This window comes from Phodopus roborovskii, unplaced genomic scaffold (assembly GCF_943737965.1).
Source record: "Phodopus roborovskii unplaced genomic scaffold, PHOROB, whole genome shotgun sequence".
Classification (NCBI taxonomy): domain Eukaryota; kingdom Metazoa; phylum Chordata; class Mammalia; order Rodentia; family Cricetidae; genus Phodopus; species Phodopus roborovskii.
Genome location: NW_026126540.1, coordinates 34,433,371 through 34,450,938, shown reverse-complemented (window position 1 = coordinate 34,450,938; position 17,568 = coordinate 34,433,371). Strand labels below are relative to the sequence as shown.

The window sequence follows — 17,568 nt, the reverse complement described above, 5'->3', positions numbered from 1 at the left end:
GAAGGATTTTGTTGGATGAATGAGCAAATGACATTAGCAAGGAAAAATACTAGACTTTAAAAAGTTCCCCGAAACTCATAAAATAAACAAACAAACAAACCAAAACCAAAAATCTCCTAAATTGGGCTGTAGTGGTATACACCTTTAATCCCAGCACAAGGGAGCCAGAGGAGGTGGATCTCTGTGAGTTTGAGGCCAGCCTGGTCTATGGAGTGAGTTCCAGGACAGGCAAGACTACACAGAGAAACCTTGTCTCAAAAACACAAAACCAAAACCAAAGTTCCCTGAAGAATGAGACAGATTGAGGAAAGGAGTTAAGAGCAATGCAAATAGAAACTAATTATTGTAATAAGCAGCAGATGATGGTACTAGAACTCGGCAGTCAGTCAGGAAGGGTTCTCTACAGGTAAAAATTGAGATGTTTTAAACACAAAAGGGACATAGCTTGAGAGAGTAAATTAGGAGTCAGTCATAGAGTTCTGGTGAAGTAGGGCAAAATGCACAATTCATGACTAAAGCCTGCTTTTTAAGCAGGATCTGCTCAACCCCAGGCCTCAAGTTTCTGCCTTTTTCTTGGCTCACTAAGCAGACATGTTCATTCATTCTTGTGTCTTGATTTTTCCAGGGCCAGGCCAATGTGGGGACTTCATGTTCTCTAAACAGTCAAGAAGGAAGTTTCTGTGAAAATAAGCAAACAAACCTGTCCTGTGGGATTGAATGCTTTTGCTAACCCTGGCTCTCCAGGGAAATGAACTTCCCTGTTCCAGTGTTAAGAAGAGAAACTCAAAAGACTTTCCTTAAAAGGTATTGTAGGATAGTTAGAAAATTTTTTGTGAGGTGAAGATCCAAAGAAATCAAGGATGTATAATGAGTGAGGTCTCAGAAATATAAGAGATAGAAAGGTAGGTTTTCTAGGTCTGCTCCCTGCTCAGAGTACATGTAACTACCCATGGTGGATTCAAACAGTTGCTGACTTTAGTAACTGTGAGATGGAACATATAAAATCTCTCTCTCTCTCTCTCTCCCTCCCTCCCTCTCTTTCTCTCTCATCAGTGCCTCACTCTAGACCAACCTGGCCTCGAACCCACAGACATCCATCTGTTTCTGCCTCCTGAGTCCTGGGATTAAAGGCGTGCGACACCACACCTTACTCTCATAAATACTAGTCTCTAAAAATGTTCCCCATCTTAGGAGTCAACAGTTTACACAGCAGAAGATACATCTGAAGTTCTACAGAATCTCTTGAGGCTGAGTTAGCAGCTGTCTACTAAGATAACCTAGTTTTCAGTGTCTATTATTATTATTATTATTATTATTATTATTTAGAACGTTGTGCCAATCGCGCTGTTTCCTAAGTCCGCTGCCTTTCTACCTTCTGTAGAGGTAAGACAATCTGTGTTTACTGCATGCATTGAGGAGCTGAGTTCGGGGTAGTTATTTTCTTGTATTTTCTAACATACCGCAATGGGAGCGCTTCAGTATAGGGAGGCGTCGACATCCCTTTTGCTGCTACAAAGTACTCTACATGGCAGCGAACAATTGAAGCCTAAACTGAGAGAATTCTTCATCCTTCCTCGGGGGTCTTCTCAGGTAGCCAATGTCTCCTCCCCGCGATGCCCAATCGCTACGATGCGGTTGTGTATGGGGGGAATTACACTGGTTTGGGGTGATGTCACACTGGCTGAGATGACATCTAGCAGCGGGAAACCCGACAGACACCAGATGCCGGTAAACCATCTCGGAGACTGCTGAGCGGAGAGGGGCGGGGAACCCGGTCCCCACACACGGTCCACGCTGGCTCCCCACGGAGGCCCATCCGCTCCTGCGGCCGGCGGCACGAAGCAATGACTCCAACCCGCCCGCTCCTCCGCACTTCCGCCTCAGTAGGTGTCATGGCGCTAGGTGGCTGAATGGTTCCGGCGGGGAGGGGCCGGCCGGATGAGGGCGGTCGCTCGGGGCTCCACTTGTCGGGTCTGGCGACAACGGCAGCAGCGGAGCGAAGGGCCGGGCCGTGGCCCCGGACGGCAGCGGGAGGCCGAGGCGGGAGCGCGCGGCGCTGAGGCGGCGGCGGCGGCGGGAAGGGGCCGGGCGGCGGGGCAGGCGGGAGGCTGGCGAGGCTCCGGCCGCGGGACGGGCGCGGGGACGGCTCCGGGGGGCGGGGGCCGGGGCCCGGGCCGGCTCGAGCGGGGGGTATGATGACCCGGCGGCGGGGCCCCGGATCGCGTCTCCTCCGCCGCCTCCTCGCGGCGGCCCCGACTCGCGGCTGAGAACTACACACACCGGCGGTGAGTCAGGCCGGGCGAGGGCCTGGGGCCCGGGCGTCGTGGGGTGGGCGCCCCGAGGTGGGGCCGAGCGGGCCGCGGACTCCCCCGGGCGGCCGGCTTGCACCGGGCGCCTCTTTGGGCAGGCCCCGCGCGGCCCTGGGCGCTGCGCCCCGCTGCCTGGTGGCGAGCGGCGGGACGCGACTGTGGGCCGGGAGAATGCAACTCCCCCTGCCTCCTGCCACTTTCCTCCCGAGCGTGCTGTTGTCCTCAGGTGACGGGCCCGCCAGGCTATCTCCCCACTCTCCGGATCCCCGCCCCTACCCCTGGCTGCGGTGGCAGGTTCCCAATGTGAAGCTTGTGCGTGTGCATGTCACCCCACTGCCTGTCGTCGCTGTACTTCTGGCATATTTGTGCATTTGGGGACCGCGGAGCCGTGTCTAAGAGAAAATCGTGATGGTCGGGTTGGTGTGGAAGCTTTCCTGTTGTCTTCGCTTATGTTCTGTAGTCGTGGAGTTTGTAATTTGTGATGGTGGTGAGGCTATGTGGGGGCCAGCCTGCCTATATATTTATCTTTTCAAGGCAAAGTTAGAGATCTTTTTCAAAAGAAACTTTTGCAGCCCGTCGTTGTTTTCAAAGCCAAAAACGACAACACAACCCCCAAAACGTTAAAGGAAAAGATGGAAACAACGAAAAATTCTTGGGTAGGGCCCACACTATTCTGGGGAAGAGTCTCCCTTTTTTCTTGGCAACCGAGACCTAAAACTTGGTCTCCAGGAGCGTTGGTCTAACCTCCAGTTTGTTGTGGTGACGAACTATGAGCTATGGCCTGTGTTTATGCTGGGCGCGCTTTCTTTCCTGTTTGAGGATGGGACTGAGACTGAGAGGGGGGTGGGGTGGGGTGGGGTGGATAACCCCAGGCTCCAGTAAGTAAATCTTTATGTAACCACTGACTCAGTTGTGGATACTCCTTTTAAGATGCTCATTCTTGTCTATTAGTGACACTTGGAGAAGTAAGTCTCTGTAGTGTAGTGCAGCCACATACTAGTTAGTTTCAAGCATAGACTTCGCTGCCCCAGACCGCCCTTTCTTCTTGTTTCTTAGTAACTCTAATGAAAACAGCAGCGTGGCTTCCTGCACAAGATGAAGTGGGGTTAAATTAAGTGCCTGATACCCTCAGCAAAACCTACAATTTTGTTGTTTGTGCAAAGCTATTTTTGATTTATGGTCTGTAAGGTTTTTTTTCTTTTTAGTTTTGTTAAGATTACAGGGAATGCAAACTATTGTCAGTTTTTTTTTTTTTTTTTTTGGTAAGGCCTAAGGTATTCTGTAAAACAATTAAGAACCTAACTAATCATTGTTACTCAGCAGGTTATTTTGGGTATTTGCATGCAATTTTCTCTCAGTGTTGCCATATGACAAAGGCTTTACGATGCTTGTCTTGGCTTGAAGGATATGTTGGTAAAATATTTGCGATTGAATCTGGAGGCTTCCAAACTGCTAAAGCATTTGACAGAGACGGTGACTACTGTCTTGTATGTGTGTTGGTTCTGCTTGGTTAGTAGTTTGCGATTGCCTCATGGATAGTTGAGCTCTGGCCTTGTATTTTACAGATTTTAGAGCAAGCTTATTGGTAATAGATTTAAAATCAAACCAGATCTTCCTCCTGAAAAAAAAAAAAAAAGTCAAAGTTCACATTTGTCTGGAAAACAGAATTCTTTCCTTCTTTGTTTTTGTTTTTATAAGCACAGATCCACCAGTGATTTGTTGGTGGAATCAGTGAGCCAAACCTGCCTGTGATCTTCTTATACTTGGAACTTGTGCAGCTTGTTAGTTATGTATTTTAATTGGTCCTTTTGTAATTTGAATAATTTCATCAGCCTGAGCAGCCTGATGTCAACTGCCCTTTTCTTGACTGTGTGACAACAATCTATGATTTTGTTAGGCTTTTTCCCCTACACGTTCCCCTTCAGTTTTCCCCTTACTACATACACTTCATGCTGTTTTGCACACAAGTTATTAACATCATTTTCCTGAGCGAACACTTAATCTTCTTTTTGTTTGTTACTAATGCTCTTTGGTTGACCAGGCTGACCTCACACTCCTGAGCTGAAGGGATGGTCCTGCCACAGTGTTACTGAAACTTCATGGTGTTTGGTGTGGGTCTATGTTTTGGCTTTGATTTTGCCTTTTGTCTTTCTTTTTAATTGTAGAAATTCAGCTAGTGTATGCATAATGTATTTCTGTAGTACATGCTTTGTTGCATTTATTCAGAGTGTGTGTGTGCCAGAGAGGACAAATTACAGAAATTGGTTTTCTGTCATGTGGGTCCAGGGGATAGAACTCATGTTTTCAGGCTTAGCAGCAAGTGCCTCTACCCATTGAGCCATTTTGTTGGCCCTCTAGTACCTTTTACAGTTTCCTTTTCCTTTTTGGGTGCATATCACTTCAGCAGCCTTCTAAGGTTATTGAATAAAACATTGTATTTCTTTGGGTTCTTTAAAGGCACCTGGTACCATGTTTTCCTTGTTGCTTAATGAAAAGAAACCAGGAGACCTGACTTCTTTGCCAGCATTTTGCTCATTAGCTCTGTGTAAAACTTACTTGGCCTTTTTGAGCCTCTTTTTTTTTTTCCATATTAGAATTAGAGGATTTTAGAAAGACTTTTTAAAGTCTGTTAGCTGTAAAAGTCTAGTATTTTTTTTTTTTTCTTTCTACTTCTTCTCCAGTCAAATACATTTCCTTCCTCTACATAGTTCCTCATTTTCCATATCTCTTGGATCCCGGCAAAAGTCACCTCATTCTTCTAGAAAGAGCCTCATCTACCTCCCATCTGTCAAACCATTGTTCCCTTACTTAAACCCTGCTTCCTTTTGATCTTTGCTGGCTGATCTGAACAGGGCCCTCACTTGGCATTGTGTTTGATAGTGATCTCTATTTTAATCTTATGTTAGAAATTCTTCAAATTCTAGTTTTCTTTATTTCAAACTTACATAGTAAAATAATACACTTTCCAACAAAGGACCTACTTTTCTTTTGTTCAGTTGCTATAGATTTGTTGTGCAAAGCCAGTCTAAACAGGTATTGAAACTTGGAAAAACATTCTACCTAGGAGGAAAGCATTCTTTAGCCAGGTACCAAAATACATCAGAGCATTTTTTAAATGGCTGAAGGTACACAGAGTAATAGATGCTCTCCTTGTAGCTAACACCACCTTTCCCACACCCTGTTTTGCAATACCAGTTGGGAAACTGGCTTGTCACACAGTCCCATATGAAGGAAGTATGCTGCCAAGGGGTGGCAAACGATGATTCAAATGTTGTTCTTTAGGGTTTTAAGTTTTTTTTTTTTTTTTTTTTTTTTTTTTTTTTTTGCTTCAGTGTAACTATGCTTAGAAACAGTAATACATTACTACAGACAAAAGACTTTAATTCTGTCACATCATGTATTTCTCTAATTCAGTCAGAATAATTTCTGAGATTTCCCTACATTTATGTATGGAGCAGTAGTGTGATGTCTTTATAGTCAGTCATGCTAGGAAATACTTGGTACTAACTGTATGCCAGCCATTATAATGGATGCTAGCAAGAGGAAAACTGTAATGTTTCACTACTCTGCTATTAAGGATCATCCTTACAGAATTCAAACTTGAGAAAAGAAGCTCACAGTTATTTATTTATTTATTTATTTATTTATTTATTTATTTTTGAGGCTTTGGAGCCTATCTTGGAACTAGATCTTGTAGACTAGACTGGACTAGAACTCACAGAGATCTGCCTGCCTCTGTCTCCTGAGTGCTGGGATTAAAAGTGTGTGCCACCAATGGCTGGCTTTGGCTTTTATTTATTTATTCATTTGTGTGCTTGTGTGTGTGTGTGTTCGCGTGGGGCCAGGGACCAGATATCTTCTAACATGGTTATGGGGATTACGTTCAGGCAGGTAGGCTTGTGCACCAAGTGCTTGTATCTGCTCAGCTATCTTGCTGGACCAGAAGTCAACTTTAAAACATTTTTGTTTCTTAGATTTATTTAATGTACATCAGTGTTTTTGCTTGAATGTGTATGCATACCATGTGTATGCCTAGTACCTGAGATCAGAAGAGGGCGACAGGTAAGCCTAACTTAGTTGCATATGGTTGTGAGCCACCATGTGAGAACTGGGCACTGAACCCCAACCCCAGGTCATCTGCAAGAGCAACAAGTGAGTCAGCCATAGAGCCAACTCTAACCTCCCTCCCCCATCCCCAGAGTTAACTTTTAGATAAATAAGTCTAAATGGTGATACTTAAAATCCAGAGTGGTTCACAAGTTATGTGAACTATACCTACTTGCCTCTTTGGGGTCTACATTTGCTTTCTCCATTCTTCTACTCTGTCCACACAGATTGTCTCTTGTGTCTCTGTGTACTAACTGTTCTTCTCTGTTGTTTAGATCTCATATTAATGCCAAGATCAAACAAGGCTTTCCATGACCTATGTTTTCTTCCTTCATAGCTTATCACTAGTTGAATCACTGTGTCTCTTATGTCTAGAACAGTCTCTGGCAGACAGGCAGCAGGTCCCCAATATATGTTTGTTAAGGGACTAAATGAAAGCAGTGTAACTGTAAAGAAAGCAGCATGTGCTATGGGAGCATTTATCAGGAGCCTGACCTACTATAAAATAGCCCTAGGGAAGATTTCTCAGTATTTTTGTCTGATTAAGTAATCCAGTAGAAGGAAAAATGTATGTGTTTTATGTAACAGCACAGTTAGTGTTCTGTGTCAAAGTGGTGTTCCAGGTTAGTAGTCTGCTCACAGCTGCGTGGCCACTCAAAGACCCATGCTTCTTCCATCTGGTTACTCTACCATTATTTGCATCTTGTCTCAGGTAGAAGCTTGGGTGTTATGAGCAGTTTCCCGCAAGCCTGGTCCTTGATCTGCATCAGTCCTAAATAACACACAGATTTTATATTAATTATAAAGTTGTTGGCCTGTAACTAGTGTTTTTTATTGGCTAGCTCTGTCTTAAATATTAATCCATTTTTATCAATCTAAGTGTTTCCATGTGGTCTTATCTTACCAGAGAGAGAGTCTGGACCTCTTCTCTCAAGACTCTACGTTTTGACTCCTCCTTACTACATCTCCCAGAATCCTCCTTGTAGCCTTAGTCCCACCTATCTTGCCTTCTTATTTGTCAACAGTGCTTTATTCATTAACCAATAAGGGAAACATATTTACAGAATGACATCTCCCATCACTTGGGTCTCTGAAAACTTAATTCACTCTTTGTTTTCCACTGGTGAGGAAGACTGATCAACATAATCTAGCCATGTGCCTAATAAAGGAGAAAGTAGATTTTTTTTTCTTTAATACAAATCAATAAGCCATAACACAATGACGTGAGATTTAAGTGGGGCCTAGGATACATAGACTTTAGGGAAAGAAAAGGCTAAGAAAGGAAATGAAAAGCACATTATATGTAAAGGAACTTAGGCTAGAGAAGTCAAGGACTACCTACTCTATGAAGCACTGAAACTTAGAGAGCGCCCTGGGAAAAGAGTAGGTCAAACAAATCTATAAAAGTAACCATGGGCCAGATTCTATAAGGTCTGCTAATAAAAATTTGAGCTCTTGGGCTTTGTCCTGAAGGTTCAAGTGGGGGGATAGATGTATATTTTTTTCCAGATGTACATTTTTAAAGCAAGCTTCAGCTAGGAAATGAAGAGTAAATTGGAAAAGTGAGCATGGGCAGGGTGCTTAAGAGTACAGTTTGGGGGAGACCAGTAAGGCTGTTCAAGTTAGTAGTTCAGAATTTAAGTTTCAAGTAAGTAATGCAGGAGGGCTGGAGAATACTTGAGTGGAGTAGCAAGATATTTAGGTTACTGGCAAAAGAATTTCTTTTTCAAATTTTTCTTATTTTATGTGTATGGGTGAATTTACCCATGTATGCCCATGTGGAGACCAGGTTGATGTTCTGTCCCTGTTTATTGGTAGTCATACTATTTTTTGAGATAGGGTCATCTCAGTGAACCAGCTCGCAAATTGGGCAAAGTGCTCCAGGGCAGGGATCCACTTCTTTCTCCCCCCCAGCAACAGTGTGTACCCCATGTATTAAGAATCTGAACTGAGGTCCTCATGGCTCCTCATGATTGTGCACTTTACTCCCCAAGCCATCTCCCTAGCTCCTTATTTTACAAAACATGTAGTCTTGGGCTGGGAAGATGATTCAGTGGGTAAAGCTGCTTGCAGTACATGCCTGGCCTGCTCACCTGAGTTTGATCCCTGGAATCTAAAGATGGAAGGAGAGAACTGATTTCGCAGAGTTGTTTTCTGGCCTTACCATCACATCATGCCATACACACACTCACTAATATAAACAACAATAAATAAAGCATGTTCTTTTACTTACCTGTCTAATCTATTGATAAGAATGTATGTCAGAGTATATATTGGAGAATATGTATGTACTTTCCTGTACATGCAAGCCAGGACAGCTTTCTGGGAGAACTTAATATAAAATATTTATTGGTTTTAGTTATTTAGGTCAACAGTTGTTAAATTGTGTCAGAGAAAGATGACTTTAAAAAAAATCACAAATTTGTTATAGGTGTAATCCCTTTAAGTCATTGGAAAGTGAATTTTGAAGTGAAAAAAACTATCTTCATTTACATTGAAAAGAGTTGTGATTTCCTTAACGGAGCATTATATACAGTAAAATATCCAGTCATTAATTCTGCCCATAGTTTTGTTTGAGAAGTCTTGCCTGGAAAAATAATTGATCCCCATTTGCAAAGGCAGATTTGTGGGGCAGTATCTGTGCCTTTTAAAGCCTTGTTTCAGAGCAGAATATAAATAACAGTGTTGCTTTTTCTAGGCCATTTTTGATTTTTGTTTTCTTCTCACCTTGTTACTGAGGTCTGAGTGAGTGTTAGCCATGTGAAGAATCCTGGTGCTAAAATATGTACCTGTGAGAAAGGCTAATGAAATTCTGCTTGCTTTTTTTCCCCTTGCATGGGCTAGGTTTGTTTTTCTGAGTATGTTTTTTCAAAATGTCCTAGAAGATATTTTCCTTTCCCTTTTTTTGGGGTTTGGGGTAATGTTGAGTGAAAATTTAAAGTCATTAGTATTTACTGTTTTGTTATAAGATCAAAAGTTGATAATAGTGTCACTCTAGTAGCTGCAGTATTTTTAAAGACCGTCTAGTTATGCATGTTACAAAAAAAAAAAAAAAAAAAAAAAAAAAAAATGGCCAAGAGTGGTGGTTCATGCCTGTAATTCCTGCACTCGGGAGGAAGAGAAGGAACAGGGGTTCAAGGTCATCCTCAGCTGTATAGTGAGTTTGAGGCTAACCTGGGCTCGGTAAGAAACTGTCTTAAAAAATCATAGTAAGCAATCGGATATTTCATGAATCCTTTCCAATGTTACTTTATGACCTTATCATTTTTGTTTTTGTTTTTTTGTGAAGTAGGGTCATAAAGCCTAGCCTACTGTAACCAAAGCTAGCCTTTTCTGAGCCTCTTGCTTTTATTATCTGATGTGCTAGAATTACAAGTGTGTGTCACCACTGGCCCATGACCCTCTGTCCTTTTATATAGTTGCTGCAAGCTATAAATTTTTATATTAAACTTTTTTCACTACTTTTAGTTGCATAAATATTGTGCTCCATGTTTTTGGATGAATTGTTAAATTTATATTTCAGTAGGGAAAACAAATTTGGAAGATTTACTTTCTCTTTTTAGTTTGGCTCAATTTTATGATAACAAGTAATACTTTGCATATATTTTAATAGGCAAATTTTGTAAAGGAACTACTTAGTTTCAGTTGTTCTTTTTTTTTAATTTTTAAAAGATTTATTTATTTTTATGTGCATTGGTGTTTTGCCTGCATGATGTCTGTGTGAGGGTGCTTGGATACCCTGGAACTGGAGGTACAGACAGTTGTGAGCCCCCATGTGGGCTGGAAATTGAATCCAGGTCCTCTAGAAGAGCAGCTAGTGCTCTTAACCATTGAGTTAATCACTCCAGCCCCAAGACTTTTATTATATTTGGTTTTACATTGGTGATGTAGGTAGGCCAAAATGCTTTGTATATTCATGACCTCTTAAGTTGAAGTGCACTGGCCTTAGCTTTTGATTTGTCTTCCCCCCCCCCCTTTGAGGGTGATATAAATCATGGAAACTCTTGCTTAAAGTAAATCCAAACCACATTTTAGAAATTGAAGGTTGAAGATGCGTTTCTTCTTTGCAGCTGACTACAGTGCAGATAGTTTTAAGTTGTAATCAGGCACAAAGAAGTGCACACATTTGCTCCCCTCTTTCCTTTCTATGCAGTGCCAAGGATCAAATCCAAGGCCCTTTGCCTTCTAGGCAGACACTATCTCTGACCTCTGCTCCAGCCCCTACACAGTGCTTTTTTCATGTTCTGTAACATCTTTTGCTGTGTTTCCTTCCTTTTTCATTGTATATTTTCTTGTGACTTGTAAAATTGTACTATGTGGTTTAGAGTGGAGACTTTACCTATATCTTAAGAACCTTGCAAACAAAAGAGAAGAAAGAACATGTAAAAAAACAAAAACAAAACCAAGCATTTGAAAATACTGCAATTTATATATTAGTGTTAGTGATTTGTAGATATTGAAGTTGGTAGGCAAGAGTCAAGTCTTTCTTCCAGCAAATAATGTGTTTGTATTACATTAACAGACTCTGGAAGGATCTGGGTGATAGAAGTGAGGAAGAGAACAGATGGTACCTGTCCTCATAGAATTTATAGTGTGGGCAGGGGTGTGGCACTAACTAATTTAAAATTATAAGAGAAGAACAGCAGATTCATAGTGGAAGAGATGTAGGAATGGCTGTGGTATATGTGTGGGGCGGGGGGGGGGGTGGCAAGGGAGAGAAGAAGTTTGTGTTAGGAGGTACCGGATGTTGAGAGAAAATGGAGTGGCCTTGCAGGAACTGAAGAGCTGGGTATGATGACATATACCTGTAATCTCAGCCCTTAGGAGGTTGAAGTAGGAGACAAATCAAAGTGGGGGACGCTGGTCGGCAAGAACATTTTGAGAGTTTTTTTGGGAGAGGGTTTTGAGTTTGTGTTTGCAGGCACAGAGTGTGTGTGTGTGTGTGTGTGTGTGTGTGTGTGTGTGTGTGTGTGTGTGTACGCTAGAGGTTAATGTGTCTTTCTCAATTGCGTTCCATCTTACTTTTTTGAGACAGGGTCTCTCACTGATTCAGCTGTACTTACTGATTCAGCTAGACTAGATGACCACCACACCTCAGGAGCCCTGTCTCCATCTCCCCAGTGTTGGGATTACAGGTGCATACTTGTGCCTGCTGTGCCTGGCTTTTTATGTGGGTGCAAGGGATCTTAACTCAGGTCCTCATGCTTGCATGGCAACACCCTACTGATTGAGCCATCTTCCTAGCCCCTTGGTGAAATATTTTCTCCACCCCTATGTACTGAGGATGAAGTCAGTGTTTTGTATATGTTAAGCAACACATGCTAAGCTAACATCCTACTGCTGAGGTATCTCCCCAGCCACTGCCACACCTACTCCTTTCTTGTTGTTCTTGTTGTTTTTGAAACAGGATCTCTCACTAAGTTACCCAGGCTGGCCTTAAACTCAGCTGGCCCTCAATTTGTGATTCTCCTGTTTCTCGGGATTAAAGGCCTATACCACAAGGCCTGTTTTGAAGATCTTTAACTTTATGCCCAAAGTAATGGAAAACTTCTGGGGGAAGTAGGAAGAGAGGTTAAGAAAAGAGAACAGTTATATATCTAGCTTGCAGTTTAAAAGCAAGGTCCTCCTCAGCTACATAGCAAGCTTGAGGGCAGCTTGGATACAACAAAAAACAACCCCAACAACAAATAAAAGCCTAGAATCCCCTGGGTGTGTTTAAGGCAATTCTTTGGAGGCTGTTTGCATTTTGAACTAGAATGGTAGAGGAAATTGGCTGACTTAAGCTGTATTTAGGATATAGATCCAGACAAGTAATAGTTTGTTAAGAAAGGGAGAGGAGTGAGTCCAGATAATGAGTGTGTGCCAGGAGCTACCTCTTTACCTGTGCTAAATACTAAATTCTCAGAATAGCGCCATGAGATGGCTATTGTTATTGCCGTTATGTAGATGAGGAAGCTGAGGCTCATTGCTCAGTTTTGGCTTGAGTCAGTGGGTGTTTCCTGCCATACCATAACTGAGATAGAAAATTGAGAGTGGAGTGGAGGCTTGTAAAATTTAATTTTGGACATGTTAAATTTGAGATCTTATAATCAAGTGGGCATTTGGATAAGATTCATAGGTTTGGTAGGAGGGGTAGGAGGAGGAAGAGAAAGAGGGTTTTGGATTTGAGACAAATTTTTGAGAGTTTTGTTTGTTGTTGTTTTTTCTTTTGAAGATGACATACTGGGTTATAAAGAGGGAAAGTACAGAGCTAGGAAAGGAGTTTACTGTAGAGCCCAAGGCCTCTGAAGGTCCAGCTGGTGAGAAGAGAGCAGATACATGTGGCATGGTGTGAGTTCTTTGCTAAGTGTCTGGGCTTTAGTCTTTAACTAGCCTTGAGTTTAGTCTTTTGGCTTACTGAACTTTAGGTATTTGCGGGCTATTCAGGGCAGCTGGACTGTTCTCACTTCCTCTCCCCATATCTTTCTTTATATTTCTCTCTCCCTCTTTTCTCCTCTCTCCTTTCTCTCTCTTCCTTGTTCTTTTTCTCTGACTCCATCTTACTGTGTAGTCCAGTGTGATTTCACATACACATACGATGTGCGTGTATGTGTCTGGGTGCATATGTCCTAGTAAGACTGTGAAGGTCATAGGGACAACTTGTGGGAGTCAACTGTCCTTCCATGAGTGTCTTGGAAGAAAACTCACATTGTCAGCAATTGCCTTTACCTACTGAGCTTTCTAAGAATAACTTTCTGTAGAGAGATCTCTTCTGCAGAAGATACTCTAGCCTTATTAATCTGATTGATTTCTGTTTGGTGGCAGTCTCTCCAGTACTGGCAAGCAGAGCACTATGATGTGTGACTTGTGCAGGGTAGTCAGCCTTTGCTTTGGAATGTAATGGACACTTCTGTCTGTGAATGTTGGTTAAGACCGAATTAGCCAATATGTCGTTTATCAGCTACAAGTGTTTTCATATATGCTGTTGGTAAGCTTTGCATCATGGACCCTTGTGGTCTCATTCTTCCTTTCTTCCCATGTAGGTATGGCATCACAGCTGCAGGTGTTTTCCCCCCCATCAGTGTCGTCGAGTGCCTTCTGCAGTGCGAAGAAACTGAAAATAGAGCCCTCTGGCTGGGATGTTTCAGGACAGAGCAGCAACGACAAATATTATACCCACAGCAAAACCCTCCCAGCTACACAAGGGCAAGGCAGCTCCTCTCACCAGGTAGCAAATTTCAATATTCCTGCTTACGACCAGAGCCTCCTCCTCCCAGCTCCTACAGTGGAGCATATTGTGGTAACAGCTGCTGATAGCTCAGGCAGTGCCGCTACGGCAACCTTCCAAAGCAGCCAGACCCTGACTCACAGGAGCAACGTTTCTTTGCTTGAGCCATATCAAAAATGTGGATTGAAAAGAAAAAGTGAGGAAGTCGACAGCAACGGTAGTGTGCAGATCATAGAAGAACATCCCCCTCTCATGCTGCAGAACAGAACTGTGGTGGGTGCTGCTGCCACGACCACCACTGTGACCACGAAGAGTAGTAGTTCTAGCGGAGAAGGGGATTACCAGCTGGTCCAGCATGAGATCCTTTGCTCTATGACCAACAGCTATGAAGTCTTAGAGTTCCTAGGCCGGGGGACATTTGGACAGGTGGCAAAGTGCTGGAAGCGGAGCACCAAGGAAATTGTGGCTATTAAGATCTTGAAGAATCACCCCTCTTATGCCAGACAAGGACAGATTGAAGTGAGCATCCTTTCCCGCCTAAGCAGTGAAAATGCTGACGAGTATAATTTTGTCCGTTCTTACGAGTGTTTTCAGCATAAGAATCATACCTGCCTTGTGTTTGAGATGTTGGAGCAGAACTTGTATGACTTCCTAAAGCAGAACAAGTTCAGCCCACTGCCACTCAAGTACATCAGACCAATCTTGCAGCAGGCGGCCACAGCTTTGATGAAGCTCAAGAGTCTGGGTCTGATCCATGCCGACCTTAAACCTGAGAACATAATGCTGGTTGATCCAGTCCGTCAGCCCTACCGAGTGAAAGTCATCGACTTTGGCTCTGCCAGTCACGTTTCCAAAGCTGTGTGTTCAACCTACCTGCAGTCACGCTACTACAGGCAAGTGCAACATACTGGAGATGTGTCCTCATGTTTAACATGCATAGCATAGAATTCTAATTATACTACTCAGGAGTCTACTTATTTCTAGATTCCAAGATGGGAACAAGATTTGTTTCAGCTTCTTACATGTATATGTGGCATTCCTATAAGTAACATGCTTTTCTTGCTGAGATCCTGTTTAGTACTAGCAAAATGAATTCATTTAATTCTCAAGGTTGTTGCTAGCTGAATTCTCCCAGTATCTGGTTCATTCTTGACTACAATTACACTTAACTTCCCACTTAAAGGAATGACTGTACAAGATGATACATCTGGGCAGATGCTGAAGGGTTTTCTTTAGCTCATACCTTGGCATGTAAAATGTCTTGGGACTACCTTTAGGTTTAACCTTAGCAGCAGTTTATTCTGGTTTTGTTTTGTTTTGTTTTTGTTTTTTGAGACAGGATTTCTTGGTGTAGCTTTGGAGCCTGTCCTGGTACTCTCTCTGTAGATTAGGCTAGTCTTGAACTCACAGAGGTCCCTCTGCCTCCCTAGTGCTGGGACTAAAGGTGTGTGCCACCACTGCCTGACTTATTCTGATTTTTTTTTTAATTATAGCAAAAATTGTATTAGATGATGATGTGATTTTCTGTTTGAACATTTCTACAACTTATTTAGTTAAACTAGGATAGCTTGACCTAAGTACACTAATGATTTTTATTTCTAGACTAGTACTTCTAATACAAGGCCCTTTTATTATATTAAAATTCTTTTAACAGCACTTACGTTGGCATACACAACTTTGTGTATACTATAACCAAGGCTTTAAAAGGGGCTTTTACGCTGGTCGTTGGTGGTGCATGCCTTTAGTTCCAGCACTTGTGAGGCAGAGGCAGGAGGATCTCTGTGAGTTTGAGGCCAGCCTGGTCTACAGAGCAAGTTCCAGGACGGGTATCAAAGAAATACAGGGAAACCCTGTCTTGAAACCCTTCCCCCCCAAAATAAAAGAGGTGTTTTTACTTCTGAGATCCTTATCTGGTTATTAGTCCTAAAGAATCTGACATTAATTTAATAAATTAATATTAAATTGAAAATTGATTGTGCAAGCATTCAGTCAAGAAATGAAGCATGAGCTGGGATATGTGGCTCAGATACAGGACTTGCTTAGCCTGCATGAGGCTGAATTTAATGTGCCTCCCATCCCAAATAAAAAGCCTCTACCAAAAATAGGAAACTATAAAATATGTATTTATGTGTATTCTCTTAGGTAGGGGTGTGTGTGTGTGTGTGTGTGTGTGTGTGTGTGTGTGTGTGTGTGTGTGTGTGTCTTTTTTTGGAGCAAGGTCTTGTTATGTGGCCTGGAACTTGCTGTGTAGAACTCCAAATCGATCTACCAGAGTATTAGGATCAATAGATTTATTACCTATTTTCTTTAAATTTATATAAAATTTATAAAATTTATATAAATTTATATAAAATAGTATGGGTGTTTTGTTAGTATGTATGTCTGTGTACCAAGTGTGTACCTGGTCTCTACAGAGGCTAGCTAGATCCAGTCCTTTGGCACCATGTGAGTACTGGGAATTGAACCCAGGTCCTCTGGAAGAGAAGTCAGTACTCTTAACCACAGAATCATCTCTCCACCTCCATCCCTAGAAGTTATGGTTTTGAGGTTAATCTATTCTGTGGCAACCATCAAGGATGCCATTCCTTCTGTTGAGAAATAATGCATTGTATGTAAATGCACATTTTGCTTATCCATCTTTTGATAGGCTCTTGGGTTGTTACTGCCCTTCAGCTGTTGTGAATGAAGCTGCTTTGAACATTGCTGTACATGTATCTAAGTTCTTATTTTTAGGTCTTTTAGCCGTAGAGCTTGAGATAGATTTGGTAGGTCTTAGGGAATCGTATGTAGCTCTGAGAAGCTACTAGACTTTGGCAGAGGCTTTGCTCTTACATCCCTACCAACAGTGAATGAGAGTTCCAGCTTCTCCGTGTTTCCTTCAACACTTGTTATTTTCTATATACTTTTAAAGTAGTTATCTTTATGGTTATAAAGTGGTATCTCAGGTAGTTTTGATTTACATTTTTCTAATTAGTGATATTTACGTTTTTCATGTCCTTATTGTATACCTTACACTTTTTAGAGAGATATTTATTCAAGTCCTCTGCCCAGATTTTCAGTTGGTTTTATTAGGTTTTAGAAATTAAAAAAGAAAATACATTCTAGATATTAATAGATATGATTTGCAGATATCTTGTATCCTTTTATAGCTTTTGAACCTCTTGCTAGTGTTTCATATACAAATGTTTTGACCCCTGATGAAGTCTGGTTTGTTTGCTTTTTCCCTTGTTTATTCTTCAAGTGTCGCGCATCACAAATCCATTATCTCCAGTTTTCTTCTGCAAGTCTTAGACTATTTAATTTCAAGTTAACTTGTTTTGGGGACAAGGTTTTTGCTATATAACTCTGGTTGACCTGGCACTCACTTGGTAGCTCAAGCAGGCTTTGAACTCATCAGTCCTCCTTCCTGCCTCAGCCTCCTGATTGCTTGGATTGATTGCAGGAATAGGCTACTGCACCTTGTTCAATTTTTATTGTTTAAAGTAACGGTCCAGTTTAATTCTTTTGCATGTGACTTAATTAGTTCACGAAATGTCCTTTGCTGTAAAGACTGTCTGTTGGCACCTTTGTCAAGTTTATTTGACCACATATTTAAGAGTTTATTTCTGGGTTCCCTATTCTGTTGTTAGTCTCCATATGCCTGTCTATAAGCAGTTGTTCTCAACCTGTGGAGCACGACCCCTTGGCAGGGGTCAAACAACCTTTTCACAGGGGTCACATACATATATCTTGTCTATCAAATTTATATTATATCAATGAAAATAATTTTATGGTGTGTGGGGGGGGGGTGGTCACCACAACAAGAGGAACTGCATTAAGCAGTCAAAGCATTAGGAAGGTTGAGAACCACTGATCTAAAGGATAGATTTTTCTATTTTTTTTCTTAAAAAAAAAAATCATAGGATTTAATAAACATAACATTGACATTGCAAATTTCTTTGGGTA

General features: G+C 41.9%; 1 protein-coding gene and 1 long non-coding RNA gene across 6 annotated transcripts in view; one reads left to right on the top strand and one right to left on the bottom strand.

The window, feature by feature from the left end:
* Window positions 1–407: 407 nt before the first annotated feature.
* Window positions 408–1,750, bottom strand: LOC127232694 (uncharacterized). The gene is made up of 2 exons (XR_007835421.1): window positions 1,461–1,750; window positions 408–678 (listed from the first exon to the last, which is right to left on the bottom strand). It is a non-coding gene; the product is annotated as an uncharacterized LOC127232694 (long non-coding RNA).
* Window positions 1,744–17,568, top strand: part of Hipk1 (homeodomain interacting protein kinase 1) — a 56,389-nt gene continuing 40,564 nt past the window's right edge. For 2 of the 5 annotated variants that reach the window (XM_051198891.1, XM_051198889.1), the window contains exons 1-2: window positions 2,132–2,285; window positions 13,439–14,516. In XM_051198891.1, the coding sequence (XP_051054848.1) occupies window positions 13,441–14,516 (1,076 nt within the window). In that variant the 5' untranslated portion in view covers window positions 2,132–2,285; window positions 13,439–13,440. Of the gene's footprint in view, window positions 1,884–2,112; window positions 2,286–13,438; window positions 14,517–17,568 lie in introns of those variants that run through there. The other 3 variants (XM_051198887.1, XM_051198888.1, XM_051198886.1) reach the window with 3 other exon arrangements.